This window comes from Drosophila biarmipes, chromosome 3R (genome assembly GCF_025231255.1).
Source record: "Drosophila biarmipes strain raj3 chromosome 3R, RU_DBia_V1.1, whole genome shotgun sequence".
NCBI classification, from domain to species: domain Eukaryota; kingdom Metazoa; phylum Arthropoda; class Insecta; order Diptera; family Drosophilidae; genus Drosophila; species Drosophila biarmipes.
In genome coordinates this window covers 4,013,508-4,039,022 of record NC_066616.1, presented here as the reverse complement: position 1 = coordinate 4,039,022, position 25,515 = coordinate 4,013,508, and the positions used below count along the sequence as shown (strand labels likewise).

Here is a 25,515-nt window from a genome sequence, read left to right as displayed (position 1 = left end):
CCAGTGGTTGCATGTCGACGTGTTGATGGTTTTCCCATTTATAACCCGAAACATTTGATAATGGATGGCTGCGAGATGTCAGCAATTTTGGTAGACAGCCTCGCTTTCAACAGATGCAAGGCTACATATGAGTAGTTCGGCAGAAAGCTTTTTAAAACGCTGTTGCGTAAAATCATATTCTTGTAGGCAAAAGGAATGTTAAATTAAAATTAAAGAAACAAATTTGTCATGTTTGAGTTGAATTAAAATCGAATTAAAGAATTTCGTAATGAGCTTCAATAATACACTTCTTTTTATTTATAAATCGTACTATTTGATATTATATACATACAAAACTGTGTTATAGAAAATTTTTTTTTTATATATATGAATAAATGCTAAATTAAATTGTTCCTAACAAATTCTACCAGGGTAGCCAATCTATAAAGCACCGAATGGAAAATAGTTTATCGAAACCAGTTCAAAGGAAACAAAAGTTCCCACTTAGTCTACTCTACAAATCGGTTTTCACCTTTAAGTCAACAAAGGTTATGGGCACCGAGTCTCCCAGTTGCTCCCTGAGCTTGGTGGACAAATTCAACTCGTCGGCAATGACAAAGTATTGTCCATAAGGCAGCGAGGCCAGCAATACATCCTCCGCCAACGTGAAGTTCCTCGGGAATCCTTCAGTTTGTGGCCACTTCGCTAGCTCATACTCCAAGGTCCACCTGGCAGCAAGGTCCTTGTAGTATCCCTCCCGCATTGCGTCTACTTTCTCCAGCTTAGCCAAGTGGGCCAAACTCTTTTCGTGGTTGGCTGACACGTCAATGGCACGCATTAGGAGGGCACTTGTAAGTAAAGTCCACTTGCTGTCCGGTTCATATTCCAAAAGATCTAGGCAGGATTGGAGCTGCGTTTGCAGCTCCTTTAAGAGTTCCATGCTGCAACTGGCGGCGGCATGCGGTGGCGTAAAGTAAAAAGCTCCATCTCCGGAGCCAGGCAGGGGTGAGAGATTGACCTCCTGGTCGGAAAGCTTAAGGGAGTAGGTTGAGTTTCTTTGGTAATCAAAGGTCTGCTGACACTTCCAGCAGGTGCCGGTGCGGTCTACTGGCAGCCAAGATTGCAATTTAACTGTCTGTCCTCCGCCAACCAACTCGGCCTTCAGTTGTTCCAGATCTGGGTAGGGATTATCTATGGCGAGGACTGCCCCGTGAGACTCCAGCCGAAAAGCAGCTATCCTGGGCACCTGATCCAGTTGAGCACCACTGCCCAGCAGCCAACGCTGGTAGAACCAGGCACTGCTGTCGTTGGGATCCGTGAAGGCGGCCGTCAGCACCATCTCCAGTTCCTGCTGCAGCTTTTCCTCGCTCATGGGCCGATCCCTCTGCTCGTTGGGATAGAGCTCCGGGAGCAGCAGGCTTCGATGGTGCCAGCTCGAGTAGTTGGAGAAGTTGACCTTGATTTTCTCGGTGCAAAAGTCGAGTTCCTGTGCGGCGGGCACCGCCGCCTTGGCGGTCACATAGCGTCTGTAGTCCCAGGTGTGGAAGTTGCGCTCGTCGTACTTGAGGTATTTGTTGCACAATTGCAACTCCCTCTGCCAGTCCGCCCGGGGATCCTGCTCCAGGGTCCAGCAGCGGTGGTGCCAGGCGTTGTAGGACTTGGGGTTGACCATCAGGCACTGTTCGGTAAGGTCCAGTTCGCAGGTGAATATGGAATGGGCCTTGTCATCCTTCTCCGGGGGCTTATCCCCCAGGGGCTCTGCTTGTGTGGGCTGCTTCGCCTCAATCTCCGCCTCCTCCTTCAGCTTGGAGAGCTTCTCCAGGACGCACTCCCGGCGAATGTTCCACAGAGTGCTCACGTCCGGATTGCGCTGCAGGATCTGAACCGTCAGGGTGAGCATTTCATTGTCCAGCTCCCCCGCCTCACGTTTCTTTTGAATCCTCCCCATGGCCGCCCGATACGCCCGCACTTTCAGAGCCTGCTCCTTCTTCTTGCGCTCGCGCTCCTCCTCCGTGGTCCTCACTTTGACACGCCCGTGCATGGTCCTTAATTTAAATTAAATTTGTTTAGATAACGAAATTCTTAGTCAGCAAGGTAAATTATGTACACGAAAATACCGAACTGTCATGCTGAAGAACGGTCACGCTAAAAAATATACCAAAAATATTCGATAAGTGCTGGGAGTGTGTATCGGCTGCCCGTCGGATGTACTTGCTAATTAAAAAGGCTCCACCTATTGGATTCCAAGGGCACTAAGCAAAGCGCGCATTTTCAAAATAATTTATACCATTTCTACAGTTCTATTTATTTTTAAGGTTGCAGTGAGGGAGACGGTACCGACCCCATAAGGTACGTGTATTCTTGATCAGCATCACTCGACGAGTCGATGTATCCATGTCCGTTTCTCAGTCTATGGGGCTGGCTTTTTTCAAAAGTCTTCTTTCTTTTGCAGGTAGTATATAAGTCGGAACAAAACGGATCGAACATAGGAAAAATCGGAAAAAAAATTTTCTTAACAAATAATACATACATTTTTAGCTCGTTCAACGGTGTTTTTGTTCAACTTTCTTAAATAAATATTAGTAAAATTTTATGTGGAACCGTATGCATACGCAAAAAAGTATACCTTTCTTACGACATTTAGTACAAGCCTGTATCTGCAGTAGTTCACTAGTTCACAAAGTAGCTAGTTTTTCCAAAAGTGGTAGAATCAAAGATTCTTCTATTAAGCTGTCTTCTTTTCTGAACCTTCGAATAGAGTTTTGGATTCGCACAAAAAAAAAAGCGAATGCACAGGCAGTATAAGATGCTCTAAACTGGTAAATGTGGCCATTTTTGTTAGTAAATAATTTCGAAACAGCTATTTTGACAAGAATGTGTCGTACGCCAAAAGTTAGGGAATATCAAAGGCTATACACGTTAACGTTTTATTTAATATCGTAATAGCCGTTTTTAAGCACTCAGAACTTTGGATCATATTCTTAAACGGTCGTGTTTAAAAGGCGTACATAGCATTTTGAAATACCTTTCTAACGCCGTATAGCCCAACACTGTACCTTTAGTAGCTAACAAGTTATGGGTTATGGGTCTCGCCAAACTAGTTAGTTTTTCGAGGAGTGGTATTACTAACTAATTTTAGGACTCTAAAATAACGTTTTGGAACAAACTGACAAACTGACAAAAATTACTTTTACTTTTGACTTTTACACTTTCACCACCATTTTCATCTTGGAATGCAATTCTTTTAGTTTTTGCAATACCTTTCGATAGATGTGTCACTCGAAACAATCGATTGTTTATTGTATATTTAGTAGTCTCCTTCGCATACCCCCCTGGTGCGCTTCTTAACTGCAAGGACTGCCGCGCACAGTGATATATGCCATGGGAACGAACGGAAATTTGGTGGGAAAAGGAAAAGATGTCAAAGGAAAAATCAGAGAAATAATAAAAAAATGATTATATGTTTTATGTTCTGTTTCTTCTTCTGTCTGTCCTTGTGAACCCTGTCATCTCAGATTCTATAAGAGCAAACGAGCTAGGATTTTTGATTCAAATTCCTTAGCTTGTGGTTCAGGACAAGTTTATTATCCGCATGTGTGAATATCTCTCTAACGAACCCAATGCTAAAGCCTGTCGATCCCCACCATTAAAGACTTCCTAAAAGTGTAAATGAGATTTTGCTTTGTGTATCAATACCCATCATCATGGAAAACAGTTAGAGAATTGGAGCATTTTATAAAAAGTTCTGAGCAGTTTAATATGTGTCTGTCAGGTGACTTAAACGCCCAAAAATCGCAAATGATTGGGGATTTTTTAAGGTACATTTTATTTGACGTTCTTTTTCAAAATCTATCGACGTACCAAAAGTTGATTAAAACTTTTTTTCTTTTTTATTTAATGTTAAATAGGTAATACCAAACATGATTGTTTCGCTTACCAGCCCATTAAATAACGTAAATATATAACATAGAAATATACAAAAACCTGCGCCGATAAGGGTTTAAAATGTAGTTCATTCAATTTTGTTTTAGAGTCCTGCGAATAATTTATGATTGGTACATAGACGAATTAAAAAAACAGCTCACCCATTCTTTTTTGTGAACTCTGTTCGGAATCTTTTGTTTGCCAAACTGACAGTTCTGGTTTTCCTGGCTAGTGCTTCGGAGATGGAACCAATCAACCCTCCCGTCCGGATCTCCGACATTCGCTTTAAATCGCCGCTTTTGTTTGGCGTTGTCATAAAAATAGAAATCTCGCTTCATTGCCGGTCCTTTGTGATTGTCGCAGCTACTTCAATTTACTTAGCGAGTCATGTGAGTGATGTTCCGAGGATGCTGCGAGTATTTCCACCTAAGCTGAGTGGTCTGCAGCAACCCCTGTGTACCGCACATCCTGACCTGTTGGCCAGATTAGGACCCAGGCCGAACCCCTACCCGAATGCGAACCCACATAAAGCCGCATTTGAGACGCGCAAAATCAGTCATAATATTTCAAATTTCATAAATTGATGCGTATCACATTAGGAGCGACAGCAGGAGCCGCAGTCTAACGGTAACGAAGCCAGGACCTGCCACGCCCCCGCCCCCGGCACCCGCCCATATCCTCGGCTGCGAATCCACCCCCGGGAACTGACTTTGATAAACGCGTTTCTGCAGGGGGTGGCACACGCCCACATCTCAGAGCGTTGCGCGAATTTGCTGCTAAATACAAAATACCTGATATGAAAGGAAAATATAAACGAATTTTTATCGACTCTTATGGAAATATGAAATAAAAGAAATCGCTGGAAAAGAGTCTCTACTGGAATCCTAATTAAAGGCTGCCGCCAAAATTTCAAAGAGCATTACAATATTAGTAGTAGTTGTACTTATTTTCGGAAGTATGTCAGTAAAAATACCTAAATCTTAAAATTAGTATACTATACTGTGCTCCACTTTGTAATGTAGTAATATATTTTTTAAACCCTCCCAATTTGTTGAGCAGTGCACATCTATATGTAGGTGGGCGGCCATGTACATTTCTTTGATTCGCTGCACGATTGATTTTCCCGCTCCAAGACATCGCCGACGTCTTATCCTCAGCAGTCCCTTTCATTCGCACCTGCTGCCGCCTAAATTGTTCCCCGACGGGTCGGCCCGACCCCCGAACATCCCTGGAACTCCAGGACCCTGCCCACTTATAGGATATCCCTCCGTAGGTCCAGCCGTCGTTCATTTTATTGTGTTCCTCTTTGCACAGCCATAAAACAATAAAGGAGATTTTTGTATTTGTATTCCTGCTCCGAGTCACTCTCGCTGGAGAAATGCTTTTCTAATTAAATTTTATGACTTGCCTGATGAAGTTTCTGCTGGCTCTTCATGAGTGGGATTGAACTATTGATTGGTCACGAATGGGAGATTGGCCCGGGGGTCTGGATAGTGCTCGTTGCTGGGGATGATCCTTGGAAGGAGATAGGAAGGAAAATTAGGTAATGACGGCCGCACTTTAAATTACACTTCACCAAAGGGCATTCAAGTCTGGGACGCAGATATAAAAGTCTTTGATGTCGAAATTAAATTTACTTCGATTCATATCGAATCAGCTGATTGTGAATCTTGTGATAAAACAGTTCATGTATTTTGTAAAGTAGGGGATAATGTACTTAGGATATTAAAAATAAGGGGATTGTATAGTGATCCTGTTAAACTGTAACTATGATAAACTATAAACAAAGCAAAAGAAGTATTTAATTTAATTAAAATCTGGAAAACTCATCCACGTCTAAGTAATTTTCTTTTGAAATCTTTCTGTAAGTGCTCATTAAGATAGTAATAACATCTGGATGTAATCAACTTGGAAACACAATATTTTATAAAACAGAAGGTCTATCTTAAATTTCCTCACACTAATTTGCTGCGAGAAATGCCATTAACTTGTACACTTTCATTTTCACGTGCTGCCGAACTTCAAGTGTTACCATCAAATTGGTAATCCAAGTAGACCCCAGTGGGATTCAGTGGTTTCTCCTTGGCCAACCTGTCTTCCCAGCCCCCGCTTTTCATTCCTTCCATTGAGTTGGCTGCCAGGCAAATTTCAGCGATTTCCCGAGCACTTCGCTGCCACGCTGAAAATTGACACCTAATGCCCACGCAGGAGGAAAACTCTCGCATTCAGTGGCCCATCCTCTTGATGGGCTTCAACTGCCACCCCCAGTCCCCTTATCCTTTACCCACGTAGCCTCATGCACTAAGAAAAACACAGCGGCTTGCTGTAAACGTTAAAACTAAGGTATTTCTATAAATTCAAACATAATTGAGCAGTATATATATGCATCCTTAATTAATCAACTTACTTGAAGTCAGAGATACTTCTTTAAAGCCAATGTTATCAATTGTTTTCATAGTATAAAATAGACACTTAATCTGGCACTATATCAGAATCAATATGGTGCTCAGATTATGATGGAATACCATTATTTATCCTTCTGGACGTAACGACCGTGTCCTTAATCGGCTAAGTGTATCCGAATAAGGGCTAAGCGAATGCGCAAGCAATTGACGTAAATAAGAAGCAGCCGGGCAACGTCAGCGCCACGATGACGACGCCTGTAACCGGAGATGGCCGGAGGATGAGGACCGTGGTGCGGCTTTGCATATAGATATACGTACGAATATATAGCATGCCTTGGCCACAGCTTGAGCTTTGAAATTGGAAAAAGTTATGCAAATCTGCTGACGACAGGACAGGAAACGAGCGCACTGTGAAGCACAAGAAGTGAATTAGTTTTTATTTTCAGAGTCCCTTTCCTTTTTCCCGCTCCTGCGTGCAATTTACGTGCGACAGCGAGTGTGTGTGGGCAGGACTCTGGCAGGACCCTGTCCAACTGTCGATGCTGTGTGCGCAATTATTATAATTGCAATAATAAGAACGGCAGACTCCAGGCAACTTTGTTGTCATGCAACGTGACGGGGGCAGTTCCTTGAAAAAGGACCAGTGCACTGGGAAAAGTGCAAGGCAAAAGGCAGCAAAGCAAGCAAAAGTAGTTTGGTCTTAGGACACAGGATGTAAATGAATTGTTTTATTAAATAAAACGTCTAGCTCTAATAGAACAAATAATATTATACTTAAATTACTTAAGAGTGTTAATGGATTACAAAAATATTTTTCACACATAAAACCGATTGGTTTTCGCCCAGTGCAGTGGTACTGCCGAGTTCCGGGCAGCATTTGTGTGCGTAAATCGCTCCGTTGTTTACCGAGGGCATTAAAGGCTTTCCTGCCGCACGGCTCAAGGCTCAGGGCCAGGGCTCACACAACGTGCCTAAATAAATAGCCAGGATACAGCAGGGCCGCCCGAAAGAATAGCAGCTCAGCCTCAGTCACAAGGATTTAAATTCCCGTTCGGCGTTGTCCTAATTACAATTGCCAACGCTTGGCTGGCCCTGACAGCACTTACCACCCCACAGGGTGGGGGATTCCCCGCTCGCCTTAACGTGCTTAATGCCAATTAAGCGTTTGCCCAACACCCTTCGCCCTCCCCTTCCCCAGCACGACCCATTCGTCAATGTCACCCTCCGCTCCTTACATTCCGCTTTTGATATTTCGCCTTTCATTGATTTTGTTTTTAATATTTTTGATTCTTGCTGGATTACTGTTTGCGCATCTCGTCCGCTGTCCCATAATCTGAACCCTGAGTCCATCTTCCAGCGACTGCACTTACGTTGTCCATATGAATAGTTCTAGTTAATTGGATTTCGGACGTCGTTTAAGTCGGCGGAATTTTTATACCCTGGACTTGTGAAGCAAGGGGGTATGTTGTGTTCATGGAAATGGGCTGGCTCCTGTCTTTAAGCACAAGGAATGTATAAATTATTGATTAAGAGAGTTTACCCGTCTTTTAAAGTGGCCTTCCTCGCAAACTCTAACATTATTTGTTAAGAACAACACACTCATAAGGTTTTTATTTGTTTGACACTTTTTTAATGAATGGAGGGCGGTACTACAGCGTTTAAACACTTACTTGTTTCGTTTGACGAGGGATTTGTTGCCTTGGTGATCGTTTTCTAGGTATCCAATTTATTTTGACAAAATATGCAAGTAATTGAAATTCGATAATGAGGCATAAAACGCATGGGAGACTTTTGTCATGACGTCGCAGTATTACATTTATTATAAAGAGGTGGTTGTTGTTCTCTAAATAAATGAAAATACAAGTAAAAAGAGCCTATTAACTACTCTTACGGGCTTATATTCCATACTCTCTTCTGGAACACAAGTAATTAAAATATCCTTGCTCAGATCGAGTTGGTCATAATAAGTGTGTGTATTATGAAGGAGTGGTTTGATATAATTATTAAAGAGAACAAAGAATTTTCTCATCCAATCAACATTTAAGTACCTTGGGAACTGATAACTGCAGCCTCCCTGCTACCTAAGCACAGGATCAGGATCGCACGAAACTCAGCGTTCGGCTAATTGATCTGGGCCCAGAATTAATCGCAGTCTGGAGCCTCTGCTACTTAATTCCCCCACTTAATCTCGCTCCCCTGGTGCATCCATTCAGTGATTAAACTCCCGTGCGTTGCCCTGGCATCTGCCGCAACTGGACAGCATATGCTGGAAACCCGAGACAACAGCGCAGTCAAGTCAGCAGGCGCATGAAAAAATATGAAAATAAAAAATTGTGCAAAGGCAAAAATGAGGTAAAAACAAGAGATGCCATGCCGCCAGCCAAAGATCAAATGGCGCAAATCTTGCAGATACAAAGATACTTTTCGACTGCGGTTTTGCGGATTGGGCTGGGCCTCGGATTCGGCTTCAGCTGGATGGGAAGCTCGATGGTCGAATGGTTTGTGCCGGGTAACTAACCGCAGCGAGGGGTCGGACCAGCGTTTCAGGCAGCCAAGTTCAAATTTTTATCCGCACTATGGCAACGGTATACGGCACATAATTTGAACTTAAAAGCTGCCTAACAACTGGTTAGAGGGATGGACCGGGAGGGGGACGCCAGGGGTTGTCTTTCGTAAAGAATAATAATAGTATGAAATTATAAATGGTTTGCTCTGGGTCGGGGTTTCTGATCCCCAGTCTTTTGGGCATGTTCTCGAAACTGTCCCTAGTTACTTGCCGGGTCTCTGTCTCTCTGGCTTCTTTCTTCTCATTGTTTGCTTGATGATGCGGCTTTTCTAGCTACGCGTTCGTGTTTTTACCAAGCTTGCACTGGGAAAAATGTTAGGGGTACGAGGTATTGCGGGAGAAGCCTCGAAGGAGCGCAAAAGGATGTTTTATATATTAATATGGCTCTTAATTTACCATTAGCATTTAATCTCTATGCCAAATTTCCCAAACGGAATCGGATTAAATGATTTAAAATTAATTCCAGCAACTGCAATGTGGAAAAAACTGATTAACTTGTATACCTAATTTAATTTACCCAATGCAGTCTACGGCACTTCCCATCTGAATCCCCGATCTTTCTCCCAGTGTAACTCAGACGGGTAGTTCCTTGCCCCCGGCCACGCAACCCGACGTCCTCTCCTTGAGCATGTCGATGATTATTATGTATGCTTAAATTCTATGCACGTACCGGCAGTGAAGCTTATCTGTATCGAATATGATTAAGTGCGCTGCGCTGCCCTCGCCCCTCAGCATTCGACTGGAGTCGCAGGCCTCGAACCCGAACTCGTCTAGGCAGGGACCACAGCCAGAACCAGAAAAATCAAAAACCCAGAGCTGGCCCAGTCGGCTTGGATCCCGGGCCAAGGCCCCGTCAGACCTGAACGTGCAACACTGAAAGGGCACAAAGGAGCGCAGCGCTTAGGTAAACACAAACAATTGCAGGCAGCGTCGGCACCAGTATTCAACGCTCAACATTTAACATTCGGTATTCAGCATTCAACTCCAGCAATAGCCCCGTATCGCCTGGCAGGCATCCAGAATCAGCCTGCAAATCCTCGCAGTCATCTTCCATTTCAGCCTCAGACGGCGGCGGTCCATTTGGCATTTGCATTTTCTGGATAATTCATTAAATGCAGAGCTGCTTCTTGGCTGCCTCCTTTTTCTCTTCAAATTGAATAACGCACAAAGCGAAATTTGCATTTCTTTTGAATCAAATGGGAGCGAGGCTTCCTAGTATTCTAAATACTTCTGGGGAATTTCAACAATTGCTCTCATTCATGGTTATAAAAGGCGGTTGCTCACGGACACCAGTGTGTGTGCTTTCATTTGAATATTCAAATTATGTTTATCGATTTTCATCCTCGGCGGAAAGTCACAAATGGCTTTGCGCATGAAGCAAATTTTAATTAAATTGGGTCCGATTGAAGTTCAGCATGTTAAATGAATTGCAATACATACAAATGTTTTTGCAGGAAATCCGATTAGGTGTCGTTTTTTGAGGGAAGGGCTAAGAAAAACGTTTTTTAAAGGCAAACGTCTGAACTAAAATGATCAATTCTTGAATTGGGCCAATCTTATAAAACTTCATATGACAGTTTAATCTCGATGTGGATAAACTCTCTTATTTCATTTTAGTTATGATAACACTGGTGTTGTTAGTTAGTATAGTTGTTTTCTGTTCGGCAGCGGTATCAGCGGCAACAACAGCAGGCGCACGTCGAAATTAACATTTTGCGAGATGCTTTCGAACGTTTTACGACAATTTGTAATCGAACTAATTAGTATGCAGGTATCGCAAATGCGGACCATAAATCTGAGTGGTCGAGGCTGGAGATAAATAAGAACGAAACATGTTTGTTAATCCCCCCGTTTGAGTGGCGCAATATTCCATTTAATTATATTGATGTGATCTCTGAATTTATGCGATCCGCTGTGGGCTGCATTCGATTGGAGTGCGTTATAGCTCGGCTTTCGAACGGGTTCAAAAGCCAGTTGATATGAGACCTGGCTGAGTGGAGTTCCCTGGGATCTTGGTCTCGAGTAGTCTCGAAGTCATTCCCAGCATGTGCAAATACGCTCCACTCTATGGCTAAGCTTCCCATGATTTATTTGATTTATAGCAATTCCTTTTTGTATTGCTTGTTGTTCAGCATTTTTCAATTCAGATTCCGAATCCGATTCCTTGGGCACTTGAGCTTCTTTTCTTCTTTTTCATTTTATTTCTGTGTGCGGCTCTTGAGAAGGCCGCAATAAAATTCAACTCGTACTCAAGTCGTGAAATGCTTAGTACTTGAGATACTTTTGTACCCGTTGTATTTGCATTTACATTTTGGAGACACTCGACTGTGAGCAATTTTCTAAAGGGTTTCCCTCGGTTGCGCTGCCCTTCCATTAGGGGTTGTTGTTGTTCATCCGGGGCGAAGTGCATATATTAAATTGCTTTCGTATGGCGCATTAATGAATCCAGGGGCAGGTCGCGTCTGTCAACCTGTCATTAAGCAACCAGATACCTTCTACCCTACACCAGATACACTCTCACAGAGATACACCCATACGAATCCATTCGTTTATCCTAACTGTGAAAAGGTGCAAACATCCTGAACTCCCGGCAGAATGCAAAAAACTGCATATAAGTGCAGAACCCTCTTCCCGGGATCCTAAGAAATTCTCACGATGCCGGGGTCCTTGTGGACGAACAATGGCCGGGCACCAGAACGGTAAATGTGTGTCGGGCCAGATAAAAACCAGATCCCTTCGAAACTCGGCTGCTGTGCAAACAATTAAAGTGACGACGATGACTGAGGGGCGGACATTATTGCAAGGTGCAGCTTGCATCTCCTCCTCGCCGTGGCACTTCCGCTGAAAAATGCAGGGAGATACAGACCCAGTTACACGGCAAAGAATATCTCAAAGTGACTGTGTACGCTGGGATTTCAAGCTGGAAAGTAACCTAAACTCTTGTTTCTCTCTTACATTTCTGGTAATAAGTAACAATTTTAAAAATTATATCTATTATTTTGTATTTTGCAAACTATCTAAAAACAGGTTACATTGCGCTTTGCTTTTTGTAGTGTACTTCTTCAGCAGTAAAAGATACATGATACATCAAGTGCCGAAAATAAAACGCAGACCGAGATTCCTCCTTTGATGTGTGTGCAGTGGAATATTATTATGATTGATGGGCGCGAAAGGAAAACGAAACCAGAACAGCAGGCGCTCAAAAAACGGGGCAGAATAAACCCGTATAGAATGGTCGGGCATCACATGTTATAAATTATGTTTACTCGAAATGAGGCATTGGAATTAGCGGCGATTGTTCCATCTACAAGGACTGCGACTGGGTTCTGAAAAACTCTTTCTCGCCCATTGTGCACTGTTCACTGCGCTCCTTTTCCGCATGCTCCTCCACTTTTTCGTTCCGACCGTCATGCGTATAGAATTTCATTTGATTGAGCGCTTAATCAAGCAAACATTAATGTGCACTTATTAATAATAAGTGTTCGGGCACCGTTTTCGTTTATCGCTTATCTGCTCAGTCGTGGCTGAGTGAAGCCCGTGGATTGCCGGACTCCCGGATTGCTGGTCACGATGATAGTGAATGGGCGAAGGATCGATCGCCGGTCGTACAATGCGCATTAAAGAGTATAAAATATAAAATACTGCTGTCTAGAATTTGTGTGTGTGGGGGGGGGGGGTGCTTGGAAAGAGGTCCGAGTTTCGAAGCGTTCTATTCTGTCTTTGTAGGCTGAAAAATGTATTGTTGTGCCACAATTAATCGCAGCAAGCACCACGGAATGAGTCAACAAAAATTAATCTGTTGAAAGTGAACTGGTAAGTCGTCCAGACTCTTTGATAAGTTGCTTAATCTAAATTACAAGAGCTGTTTAATCAAGATGATATATGAACGGTTAAATAAAAACTTTTACTTCTAGCTTGCTAAACGGACTAGATGAAAAATTAAAAGTCGACTTCAGCGGATTTAATTTCGTAAAGCTTCCAGATAGCTATGCTAGTTATTAGTTATGAATCCTGTCCACTGAAATCATACCAAGAACAGATTAATAAACTTTTCATTGTTCCCTATTCGTTCCGATCACATTTTAAAGATATTGTCAAATAACGTAGTGAAATGCTGCATGGCATACCATTAGAAACGCAACCTTTGTTGGCTCAAGGCGCACCTCATCTCCTACAAGTTCTTTTCAACGGAACCCTTCGTAACCCGTAACTCTGTGCGGCTGGGTAACCTTTTATGTGCACGTTGCAGCCATCCCAGTCCCATCCATCTGTTCAGCCAGTCATCCCGGGAACACGACCACCCATTGATATCGCTCTATAATCGTGGACCAGTCTGAGCTTACACACCGCTGCGGATAATCCGCGTCGAAAGCTGAGTTATGTCATGCTCACCCAGAACCAACAATGGCATTCCCATATAAGAATACACACATTTACCCCTCGCAAAACAAAAAAAGAGATTGCCGCTTTTCCTAAAACCTCCATTGTGGCCCAAAGTTGATTGTTTCATTTGCATTGTAGTTGCTGCACGGCAGCTTTTTTATTACTCGCATTATTATTTTGCGTATTATTAAAGCGCATGCATTCTTTATCAATACATGTGAATGTATCCGACTGATTTTTGTTGTTCTTCCTGCTGGAGCCTAAAAAACAGTCGGCGGATGTCGAAGGAGGGGCGGCGAGGGGCTTTAAGCTCCTTTCCGCCTGACTGAATTGAGCGGCCTTTTGCATTGCTGAACTGCTTTTCTGCAGGCCTACAAAAGACACAGACCCCTCAGACACTGCCCATAGAATTTGTATGAAATTTAAATACCTATTCAGCATTCAAAATGAGAGGCGACAGCGCAGAGACCTAAATACTTAAGTAGTTTCCGAGGGCTGACAAAAACACACAGAGGAGGGCGACACAAGGCGGCGCTTTCATATGCAGACACACGTTTTCCTCGACGGAGGAGGCCCCAGATACATACATACGTACTGATGCGGATTCGGATACAGATGCCAGCAGACAGATAGAGATACTCAGATACCAGCAGACAAAGCAAGCTGGATTATGCCTCAAAACTACGAGCACTGCAAACTGTGTGCCTCTCGTGAGATTTAATCTTTATTGATTTATTTTGTTAGATTTTAATTTATGACACCGGAGTAGGCAATCATTTTTTCCATTCGTCTTTCCTCCTTCGCCCGCCGCTCAAGCTCAAAGGCGGAGTGGGCCAGCGGATCGGGAACAAGGGCTGGGGCTTACTGCTGGCCCAGCTGTGCCGTATTTCACGAGATAGGATGGCAGTGCAATTTGCAATGTGGGCGTATTAATTAATCAAGACATGGTTGCCAGGGCCAAGCAGCAGCTAATCAGTTATGGCTTTATTGGAGGAAACTAAGGTGCTTTCTTCTTTTCTGGGTGAAATGTTATAATACCCAAGGAGATCATTAATAAATGTACTCAATTTTCAACATATAATACTAAATACTACCATTCCTGAAACAAATCATTAAAAGTATAGCAGATATTGTACTGCACAAGTTCTAAAAGGAAATTGTTGGTGCTAAATACACAAAGTTCTTATTGATTTTTTAAAGACACATATTTCTCCATAGATAAGTAAAAGAATATGTATTTTGCTCTATTAGTTTTCCATGGCAAGGGAGAGTCATGAACTACTCTAGGAACGGATTTTAATTTAAGTAAACAAGACACTCGTTTCGCTTACACCTGCTCCAATTTGGCATCGCAAGAAAACACCCTTTGATTGTTTCCCTCGCAGTGACATCCACACTCAACGAGTGGCAAACTTTCCAAGTCGACTTCCTCCCCCAGTTGACTCCAGGTTCTTTGGCTCGAGTCACAGCCTCTGGCAACTTATCAGCCCCTCCCCGGCCATCATGGCTGACAACCCTTGCAGGTAACCTTTCATTAAACATTAACCACCAAATCCCAGCAGCCAACTATTCATTTCTCCCCGTTCCCTGAGCTCCCACCACGAAACCTTAGACGGGCCAAGGAAAACGTAAGGCACTGAAATGCTCGTGTAATTTGCTTTCCAGTTAAGTTAAAAGTTTTCGCCGGAGCAGAAACCGTTAATCAAAATTAATTACACATAACCCGGGCCAGTCGACCCCTCAGCCCCTCGGAAAAGTACGTGCCACGCCCACATGCGACATGCAAACGAAGACAAGAAAAACGCCGAAGCAGCAATTGTAATTTACTTTAATGAGCAGCATTTAACCAGCCCACGAGTCCAGATAGGAAGCGGTAGAGGGGAGGATATACCACTGAGTCAAGGGATGGTAAGAGTGTCGATATATGTATGTTTATGAAGTTGCCCCTTTATCTTTAATAATTGCATACCTTAGAGCAAGATACTAATCAAACGGATGAGTTATATGTAATGGTTAAGAATGCCATATTCTGTAAGGAACTCAAAGCGAGGAATTCTTTCTGGTAAGAACTAATAAAACTAATCGCAATCCCTAAAAAAAGAAATAAAATATTTCAATCGATTCATCGTATCTTCCTTTGCTCTTCAAGGTTGCAATCTCTAGCTGGATCGGCTTGGAGACAGATAGCCACGCATAGTGGACGTGGCTGTTGTCGTTGGCTGGCCATTGCGCAGTTGTGTAATTAATGTTCGCATGACCGGCAATTGGGTTTTGAATTTGAAATGGGCCGATGGAGGCGCGTGCAACCCCAATCCTGCTAAGACGTCGACCCACCCACTCCCTCCACCCGCACTCACATTCGCTCACAGTCTGCAGGCTTATTGTTCCCTCGTCCGAGTTCCGCTGTCTCTGTCGCATGTTCTTGGCATGTAATGAGTGCCCCGCACTCGGAAAAAAAATGCCTAGTATTGATTTTATAATCGTCTCTGGTCCGCTTAGTGAACTGCTTAATTACATGAAACTTACCTGCCTTTCATTGGAGTTCGTTTGTATTAGTTTGGAGGGTAATTAGCCATCAAGTAAATGAAACTTTATGTTTAACTTTTTTAGAGTTGTCAGGAAACAACGCCATGGATTGGAGCAGCATCACATTTTTACGTGACCACATTGGTATTATCGGATCAAGTCAATTCACAACCCTTTATAAAAATATAGAACTTTAAAATTTTAAGGGTTTTCTAAATATATGCAGTATTTGCTGAAGGGACGACATTAATGTGTTTTGAATCAACTGGTTCCACCCATCCTAGCATTTTATTCTCCAAGTGCATTTTCCCATTTGTTTTCTTCCAAAGTCTGCTTTTCTCGGACTACTGATGCGGCTTCTGTCTAAGCCGATGTCTGTGTCCGCGTCTGATTCTCCGCCTGCTTCTGAGTTTGCGTCTCGGCCGATTGCCATTTTTGTATGCACGGCATGTTTTTAAGTAGGCTGCCGGTAAGTGGACATTAGGGGCATTCTGCGGATACTATGTAGGCATATGTGAGACCTTATATAGAGCAGCGATTGACAGCCACTTGCCATTCTCCTCGAGTGGCAGTCGAGGAGAAATCGCCGAGAATTCTATGCTGAAAATAGCTCAAGACGGATGTGTGTTTGGTCTCTGCGAATGTACATAAAATGTTTGCTTTACCAATTTGGATCTTTCGAGCTAGAAAGCGTGGGGACTCAGATCTTCTTTGAATAATGATATACTTTACGACACTGATGTAGCACTTGGCTATTTACTTTTAATTAAGATTTGAATATCATGTATTCCAAGTATGAATTTGGTTGAGCAATTGAGGACTTTTCTAAACCACAGAAATGTACGGTTCAAAAAGAGTTTCTGAAGGATTGTAAAGCCGGGAAATATTACATACCCACCAGGAAATTTACTTCAATCTAGTCGCTCCAATAAGATCAAGTGATTGTTGTATAATGTTCTTTCAATTACGTTGCCTTTTCCTCCTTTAATTTAGTTTTAAGTTAGGTTGTGTTGGAATATATAAATGCTTTCGAGTTCCTTTCTCAGTGGTGATATTCAAATGACACCCTAGGGGGCTTCCGAGGCCCATATGTTTTATGCGGAATTACATCTGGAGCAAGGGTCTCCACCTTCCTCTGCATCTGCATCCGCAGCGGAATCATCATCATCATCTATTTACAAGTATTTGCTGCTGCTACAATTTTCAAACAATTTTTTTAACGACTTGCGGTTTATGGCAGGGTCGGTTTGGCTGGGTTTGGGTATGGGCATGGGTACGGGTCTACAGTTTCGTGTGGTATGCCACACATGGGAACCCCTTCTCCGATTCCTGCTGCTGCCGATGCATTCATGTGGAAATGAGTGTAGCCAGCACACAAAGTTGCATGTACACCGAGAAAAACATTATTCCCTCGAAGTAAAAAATCGAAGAAAGGTCTCTAATCGAAGGTAAAGATAGGAAGTCATCCAGCGATGTTCCCAAACGGCAATAACAAAGTACATAAGTTTAGACAGCAGTGGATACTTACAATTGGATGACCATAAAGATGGCTTAAACATTTTCCACTTTGACAAGGAATTGCCACCAATTGGATAATTTTTTAAAGGATTATCAATGAAATGTAAACCAATGGTACTGATTTTTTCTAAGTGCACGGATGCGAGGAAGGCGAGACAAAAAAGAAGAAAAAGCAAACAAAACCAAGCCTCGCAGTGGGAAAACAATGCCAGTTTGTGCTGCTTCTGCTGGCGATGGCGACTACATAAGTGGTAATAATAATTCCGCTCAAGAGGCTTCGCCCGGCGTTTCATTTCAATGACACACAAACCAACAACGACTGCTGCCGCTGCTGATGACGATGACGATGACGTCGAGCGGGTGGGGGTTCAATGGGTGGCTGGATGGCTGAATGCTGTGGGGAAGGGGGACGAGGGCGGAGGGGCAGGGGCTGGCGACGACAATGATGAGGCTGCCGCCTGATGATGCCGCCTGATGATGCCGCTGACGTGAATGGTAAAATACTAAATGCTAGGTGCAGCCGCAGCTAAATCCGTGTTTTTGTCATCGGACGACCCGCATCATCTAAGCCGCACATTGTACACATGATCCGATATGAGCCGCACTCGGAGCAGATAACCCCACAAAGGGGTAGGTAGAGTGACGAATGTACATCGAGCACTGGATGCCCTACAATTCCAAAAATAAGCTACATGTCAGTAATTTTACTGTTTATAAAAGAAATGTAAGGAACATATATGACTTGTTGATGAATGTGAAAATGAGAAATATGTTGATAGTTATAGCCTAAGCCCTTTGAATTGCATTTACCGCCTGAAACAACTAGTTGGTTGAACTTTGTTAGGAGTGTGTTCATCGTCAAGGGCAGGATCCATCGACCCCTTCTTGCAGCCCCGCCTTCATTGTTTTGCGATGGCTTAATATTGCATATGCACGACTCGTCATTCATTCATTGCCCCAACCGACTGTCTATCGGAGGGGCTCCACCACTGCGCCCCGAATGTCCGTCGTCTGCTGGTGGCTCCTTTGATTGCATTGTCTCGTCATGGTCTCGCGTTCGAGTGGTTCCTGGCCCCGCTTTTCACCCAGCCATTCCGCTTTCATTTTATAGTGCTCAGGGAGCCCTTCAATTCCTTACTTTAAGCCCCTGCCCTTGGCACAGTGGCGGATTTCGGGAAGTTTCTCGGGGTACACCTCTTACAAAACATATCTAATTTATATGAATGAATCGGCAACATGGCTCGGCCTTTATAATGAAACCGGTATCCGACAACAGACTTATATGTGGGGAAAACTAATCGCCTCTAAATGTTCAATATGATTGTTTTTTAAGGAACAGTGCACTTATAAGCTACAACCCCCTGAAAATAATATCCATTCGCCCATGTTTTTTGTCTCCCGCTCACTTGACATACAATTATGTTGATGACATTGTTGTTTATATGCTTCTTTTTTCGTTGCTGCCGTTTTTTTTTTGTTTTTGTTTCCTTCAACTGCAGTAGCAACAACAGTGCGGACAATTTTTATGGGCATTCTGGGGCTGCGGTAAATGTTGCTACGGACCCATATGTCTTCCGCTCTCTGCGCGCGTATCTGGCATATCTGTCTTTAGGCGCAGCAGAATTTCATGCACCCGGTACAGTTCAGAGCGACTGGTTGATAGATTGCAAATGTTTATGCAATTCAGCACTTTTTAGCCAATTTAAGATATTTTTAAATACCATTTACATTAAACCTTCCTTTCCCACTGTCAACACAAATGATTTTCCAATGACTTAAAGTAAGAAGATACTTGCACCAAAGGACCGAGAATAGTTAAATAGGAAACCTTCACTGTACTGCTAGTTGCAGCATCTCAAGATGGGACTCGCGGCCTTAATTAAAAATTCGTTGGGTGTCAAATGGCCCGATGATGTAGATGTCGTTTTTGTAGCTCTAGGGTTTCCCTTCTGGCCGAGCAGCGCTCAAGTGCAATTGTCTCGACTTCTCTGAATGCAGTATGCCTGGCATGTATGTATGCTCCCTTCAAGGTCTCTTGGCCTGTCATCGCGTCCACAGACTCATTTTATCCATTCCGAGAAGCGACCGCATAAATTATTCGCTTTGATGCGGGACGGGACTTCTAAGGATTCCATTCTAGAGAGATGATCAAATGTTTTTGATTGAACCAACGCGGAGGAAGGGTGGGGGCTGGGCTGCAATTAACTGGCTTTTTCTGCTCCCAAGATGACCCGTAGAAACCCCAGATTACGTCTAATGAAGAAAAATGAATTGCTCCGATGATTCGACGGATTCAAGTTTCCAATGGGGAAAGCTTTCCGCTCCCCTCCGGGGAGAAGCTTTATCTAATAAATTTCCACCCAGCACGTAACACAAAATATGCGTGTAAATTTCATTTATTGATTTATGGTGTGGCACGTATGCATGTGCATGTGTGGGGAAAGCATTTGTATAAATACGCAAAATAATGGCATCTCCAATGTGCGAACTTCCCCTGACCATAAATCAAGATGAGCCCGGCAAACAAAACGATTTTCGTGCCTCCTTCTCGCTTTGCCCGCGAAAATACATATATTTCAGCTAGCCCAGCCTGTGCGAGAAAAGTTCTATTTGATTTCGTATTAGGAGCGAAACTGCTGAGCTCACATAAATTCCGCTTTTAAACGAAAATTAGTGGGGGCGGATGGAGCCGAGTGATGGAGGAACGGAATCAGCCGAGAGATTAAAGTTGGCAACGTGCCGGAGTACGTGGCTGGGAAATCATTTTCCGGCGCAACATTTTCTGCCATCTCAGCTCAACTTTCGAGCAGGAACGTGGAAAGTTTTTTGAACCGAAAATTACTTGGGCAAATATTGCTTTGTTCAATCGTCGCCGCAGCTTGGAAATTATGAGGGAAAACTTGCAGGCGGAGCAATTAGAAAAGTTTTCCCTGGACAACTGTCTCAGTTGGCTCGGGGAACCGCTCCCAGGCACGCAGAAAATACTCGTTCTTCCATACGGATATTCTGGAATGGAGCATTGGGTTTCCTCGACAAATTATGACAGAAACGTAATCCGACTCTTTGATTGATTCTTACGAACTCAAAATTAGGGAGTTGTCTTGATTTTAAAAAGACTGTACTGCTTCCTTAATTTTGTGCGACATGACTTATGCAGTGTGACGTCTTCACCCAAAGTATCACAAATTGAATAATCAATTAAGAGCTCAGATGCAAAGCTCTACGCCTTTGCGACCAGCGAGATGAAATTGATTTTCCCCTGAAGACAACCCTTCCTTCGGAGTACCAGATCTGAGAGCCCCTCTATTGACTTTACTGCTTAATGGGATTCGCTGTCAAGGCTGAGCGCATGCCCAACGCCCTTCCCGAAATCGTTTAATTGCACACGCGGCCTGTGAAAGGGGCCCGGGACCTCGGACCACAATCCACGGACTACCTGCCCTTTCCCTGCCGAATTCCCATCCCGAACATATGGCGTTTGAACGCGAAGCAGCCCAGCTATGGCTCGTAAAAAATTATCTCCTGCATTGTTCCGCAGCACGGTCGGGGTGCCCATAAAATCGCAGTTCCAGTCCCGAAGAGGAACACCAAACCGAACCCAGCGCAACCGACAACCCAGAACAAACCCATGCGAGCCGGCGACGTCGGCATAAATCACTAGGAACTTGTTAATTGTGCGCCTATTTATTAGATGCATTCGGTTTTTCGGGAAAATTGAGGTGGTAAGTGATAGGCAGACACATGCCGCTAAAAGGGGGAAACAGGCATCGAACAGGTGACTGTGTGTGCCAGCCCCCGATAAGATAGAAGGGGACAGGTTGGGGGCTCCAAGCCCAAGACGAGAAATCAAAGAGGCCGTTCACAGAACTTACTTCAATCGGTGTTCAATAAACACAAGAGCCCGCTTCTCCACTCAACATTTTCAGGCTGTCAAAATAGTCAATAAGACATGTTTTTCAGTTTAAAAAGTGTCTTAGTTGGGAGTCAAATAAATGCTTTTAAGAAATGGTCTGGGTTGCATTTAATTTAGTCATGATAACTGGTCTTATTCCTCTTCTTATAATTCATTAAAAATCTGCTCACTGCCTGGGTGTGATTAAAAAACAGTAACAATAACAGAGTAATTGAATTACAGTCATTAAAGCTAGTAACATAGGTGAATGAAATGAATGATGACTAATTTATAAACCAATGATTAAGGCTGTCTTTTAAAATTTACTAAATTGCACGCTTGCAAGTGTATTTAATGATTCGAGTCACCTACGTGGTTTGGTTCTTCTAATGTGGTCTTACCACCCTTTATCTGAATGTTATTTTCGTTTTGCATCCTAACTTGTTTCGATAAGCTACATTTTGTCGAATAACCCGAGTTTTTAGCATTTGACTAGTTGCAATTTGGTGGCAGGTAGTACAACATCATGTCTTTCACCATAATATCAGGGGTGAGTATAGAGAACAGCACGGATATTTACTTATTAAAGTCACGACTTGCAGTGGAATCTCTTCCTGTGTCTTACTATCCTCGAATTAACACCAGCAATCGGTGGAGGATACCAGCTGAATATCGAAACGGTTGTCGTAGATGCTGGGGGAAGTTCTGAGGTCGAAGGCGAAATCCGACAAATGTTCCCTGCCCTCATGAAGGATCGTTAGCTGTCTTCTACAAAACCAGACCCGAGGGATATCGGATACGTTATTCCTATGAGGCACGCAGAGAGAATTCTTTAATGCCGATTTCAACAAGAAACGAAACACTGTCCAATAAAAGAATCGGAGTAAACGCTCTGAAATCGACAGCAGGCTAAAAATACAGCAGTGCAGTGGGAATAAAGCATATGCAAAGCAAATCGTAAATGAATTAAAATATTATGTGGGCTTTTTAGAATATAGTACTCAACGAGGGGATAAAGTATATTTGCCAATATTTTTAATGACTTTGAAACTACACTAAAAACTTTTATTTTAATGTAATGTAATTTTGTTATTTTCTTACAGTTTCTTCCTACTTAGACAGTAGGCAAAAACGAAAATTGTTGTTGCTTGAAAAAATACTAGGTGTAAAATTTGAAGTAGGCTCATAAAATATTTAATTATTAACAAAATATACCAAAAACGGCTACTGAAGGTGTAGCTAATAATTTTTAATGAACCACTGAGTAATCCCTATTTATTTCTTGACCTACTGAGAACGATTTTAGGTAAAAAATATTTTTATTTTTCACAATGCAACGAAAAGTTTGTCGTTTTTGAGTAACCCGAATTATCGATAAGCAGTTATGTCCAAATAACGTAATCGCCACTAGGTTGTGACCTGAAATCATGATTTTCTGTATCAACCTTGAGATTCCAATAGCTAAGTATCGGGTAGGGTCAAGAAACTTGACTATGGAGTTCATACTCGTTACTCGTAGACTAAAAAGGCATACTAGATCCTTCGGAAATTTTGTAACATGCAGAAAGAAGCGTTTCCGACGTGATACGTTTATATATTCTTAATCAGAATCACGAGCCAAGTCGACTGTCTGTCTGTCCGGCTGAACGCTGAGATCTACAAAAGCTAGAAAGCTGCAAGTGCATCGGAAGTTTATTCTAGCAGGGTGCAATGTGCACTCTAACGACCACAAACTCCCTTAACGCTAAAACCTTGCTAGCGCCTAAGTTTTTTTTGTTTGATTATCAAGGCTTAAATCAGACCATTCATTAAAAAGTTACAAGCAAATAAGCTGTGCAATCCTTGTTGAGGCTTTCATATCTGCATTTTACTCGCACTTAGCTGGGTTTCGGGTACTCGATAGTTCTCTCCTGTTTATTTTTTTGAGTTAAATGCCATTTATAGTAAGCCTGCTGAATACTGATGCTGTTTAAATTGGAATACCAGGGATTTATTTTATTATATTCTAGTATCTATTTAAAATAAATAACTTTAAAATTGTCGTATTATACATCTTTATGCCATATTATATTAGGTGCAAGTAAGTGCAGCCATAAAATCGAAGCCAGCCCCGGTAACCACTACCTATCTGAACCACCCCCGAGCCTTCTACCAGGCAGCAATCCGAACCATTTGAATCAACATAAGCGGTAACAAATATTTATGGGCAATGGAGCAAATGTTTCCATTTCGAAGCGCTTATTTATTTGTGAAACAACTTTTCCAGGCAAATACAGACCCACACGATAAATAGTACGACTGCGTGTGTCCACAAACACAAAATTCTGAACACAGTTTTGTGTATTTCGTGTGTACTTTCCTGCCATGCCAGCTAACATTTAATGTTTTTATTTGGTTTCATTAATGACAATGCTTTGTTGCCAATATTGACATGTTCTCTATCTGTCCCCGTCCCAGTGGGAGTGTGTGAGGCTCGGGGGAGGTCGAAACATGGCGAACTAAGTCAATGGCGTCGAGTTCTGTTCTTGATGACGGCCAAATAGGAGATACCTCGTTTATAGGGAGTTTTGTCTGTTTCATTTAAATAAAAGATTCGCTAAATGGGTTTTACAAAAAAATATTGAATTAAGACGAGTTACCATTTTAAAGCTTAACTAACAGTTTCGAATAATCCAGGAGAATTTCAAGTTTTATCCATGCTAAGTATGAACACAAAAGAATGTTATTCATGTGAGGTTCTTGATTCCATTCTCGTGCTGAGCCTATTTGTATCCCGGATCCCTTAGGGGATTTAAGGCCTGACTTTTTCAGTTTTACTTTTCAAGTCATTATATCAGTACAGACACAGTCCCGTCAATGCTTTTCCAAGGAAACCCCAGGGTATGGGGAGCTTCGGCAACTCAGTTGGCCTTTCGTGGCCCTTGCTTATGTTTGCCTAGTTGGCTGGCGATGATGATTGCCAACTATCGACAAGGGCCGCTCTTGTTGTCTATTTATAAGAATTATATCTGCACTCTGTGGCCCTGCTGTGCTCATTTGTGTTTTCAGCCGGCAAACATAGACAGAAACTTCGTCGGGGGCCAGACATCCGCACACATGCGATGTGGCGTTCAATTACTTTCATGAATTATCGATAATTGCCTAATGCGGTTATCAGCAACAAAGGCGCGGAACTATCTCCCAAGCAATACCTCCGAGCTCCCCACTCCAGTCAGGTGCACTGAGGGGCAAACATCCATCTGAAATTCATAAGCTCATTAAATTTTCAGCAGCCATCCCGGCAATCAGCAGTCGGCAGTCGGTAGTCAGCAATTTCCCAGGCTGGGCAAATACAATTAAAATGCCATAAAGCAAATTAGCCAAGACAAACTTTTCATATTTAGCCGCGAGCTGTGCAAATTAGATGCGACAAGAAGGAGGCTGGGTGAGGGGCTCAAAGGCTGGGGAGCATCGCTTCTCGGGGGGCAGGGCGACACTAAAACACATCCTGCGTCTGTCGTAATTGCCGGGCGGAGCACTCGTGGCAGGCAGCCTCAGCAAATTGTTGGAAATTATGTGGCACAAAGTAAAGTAAAACACACTGCGACATCCACGGAATGCGAAGAGGAAACTCCCGGGAAAGCAGCGTTCAAAAAGTTGAGGAAAAATATCTTTGGTGCCTGGATTATCGCTGAATCGGCTCGTCCAAGCTGGGTGTCGAGTCATTTCTGATCTGACTTATTTTTAACAACCCATCAAAAGCTAAGACTGGTTAGCTTATAATAATTACCAGTTAAACCAATAAAATAATTAAATCAATACTGAAAATAAAACAGTTTTAGACATTCTTATAAGTTTTAAAAGGTTTTGTTAAGGCTTGCTGTGTCCGCCGTTGTATACCACGGCAATTATAATTAATTCCAATCATCTTTTTATTTTAGCTCTATAATACCGAGATTGCAATCGCTCAAATAGGGGTATTCGGGAAAAATGCTATCTTGAAATCTCAACTTACCCCCCCGTGGCAGATCACCCCTCTGTGCTCGCAACCTGCCGGCAAGTGTATTAAATTATAATTATTTGTGCATGACAAAGGGTCATGAAACATGCCTAATGACACATTTGCCACAGTCTGCAACAAAACGCGGCCGCCACCACAGCAACAGCGAGGGGTGGGGAGGGGTCGCGACTGGCACGCCCAGGGGGCAGCCTTCACGTGTCTGCCTCTTGTCAGGATAGCGACTCGTGTGTACGGCTTCAATTACCCACGCTCGTTAAGTTCGAGGCGTGCGGCAGCCGAAAAGGAATTAAACTAAATTGCTGCAAAACTGAAAATTTCCACT

The 25,515-nt window shown here is 43.0% G+C and overlaps 2 protein-coding genes across 2 annotated transcripts; one reads left to right on the top strand and one right to left on the bottom strand.

The window, feature by feature from the left end:
- Nucleotides 1–269: 269 nt before the first annotated feature.
- LOC108032938 (geranylgeranyl transferase type-2 subunit alpha) lies at nucleotides 270–2,087 on the bottom strand. Its single transcript, XM_017107010.3, has one exon. The coding sequence runs from the start codon at nucleotides 2,018–2,020 to the stop codon at nucleotides 494–496; it is 1,527 nt and encodes a 508-aa protein (XP_016962499.1). The 5' UTR covers nucleotides 2,021–2,087; the 3' UTR covers nucleotides 270–493.
- A 19,523-nt stretch (nucleotides 2,088–21,610) lies between these two features.
- On the top strand, nucleotides 21,611–22,055 carry LOC108032853 (uncharacterized). Its single transcript, XM_017106853.3, has 2 exons — nucleotides 21,611–21,743; nucleotides 21,796–22,055. The coding sequence occupies exons 1-2, from the start codon at nucleotides 21,720–21,722 to the stop codon at nucleotides 21,952–21,954; spliced, it is 183 nt and encodes a 60-aa protein (XP_016962342.2). The 5' UTR covers nucleotides 21,611–21,719; the 3' UTR covers nucleotides 21,955–22,055.
- The last annotated feature ends 3,460 nt before the right edge of the window (nucleotides 22,056–25,515 follow it).

Excerpts from the sequence above, each read along its gene's own strand:
- LOC108032853 (XM_017106853.3), top strand. The coding sequence starts at position 21,720 with ATGTCTTTCACCATAATATCAGGG. Across the intron at positions 21,744-21,795 it reads CTTTCACCATAATATCAGGG|TGGAATCTCTTCCTGTGTCT; the intron begins GTGAGTATAGAG and ends CACGACTTGCAG.
- LOC108032938 (XM_017107010.3), bottom strand. The coding sequence starts at position 2,020 with ATGCACGGGCGTGTCAAAGTGAGGACCACGGAGGAGGAGCGCGAGCGC.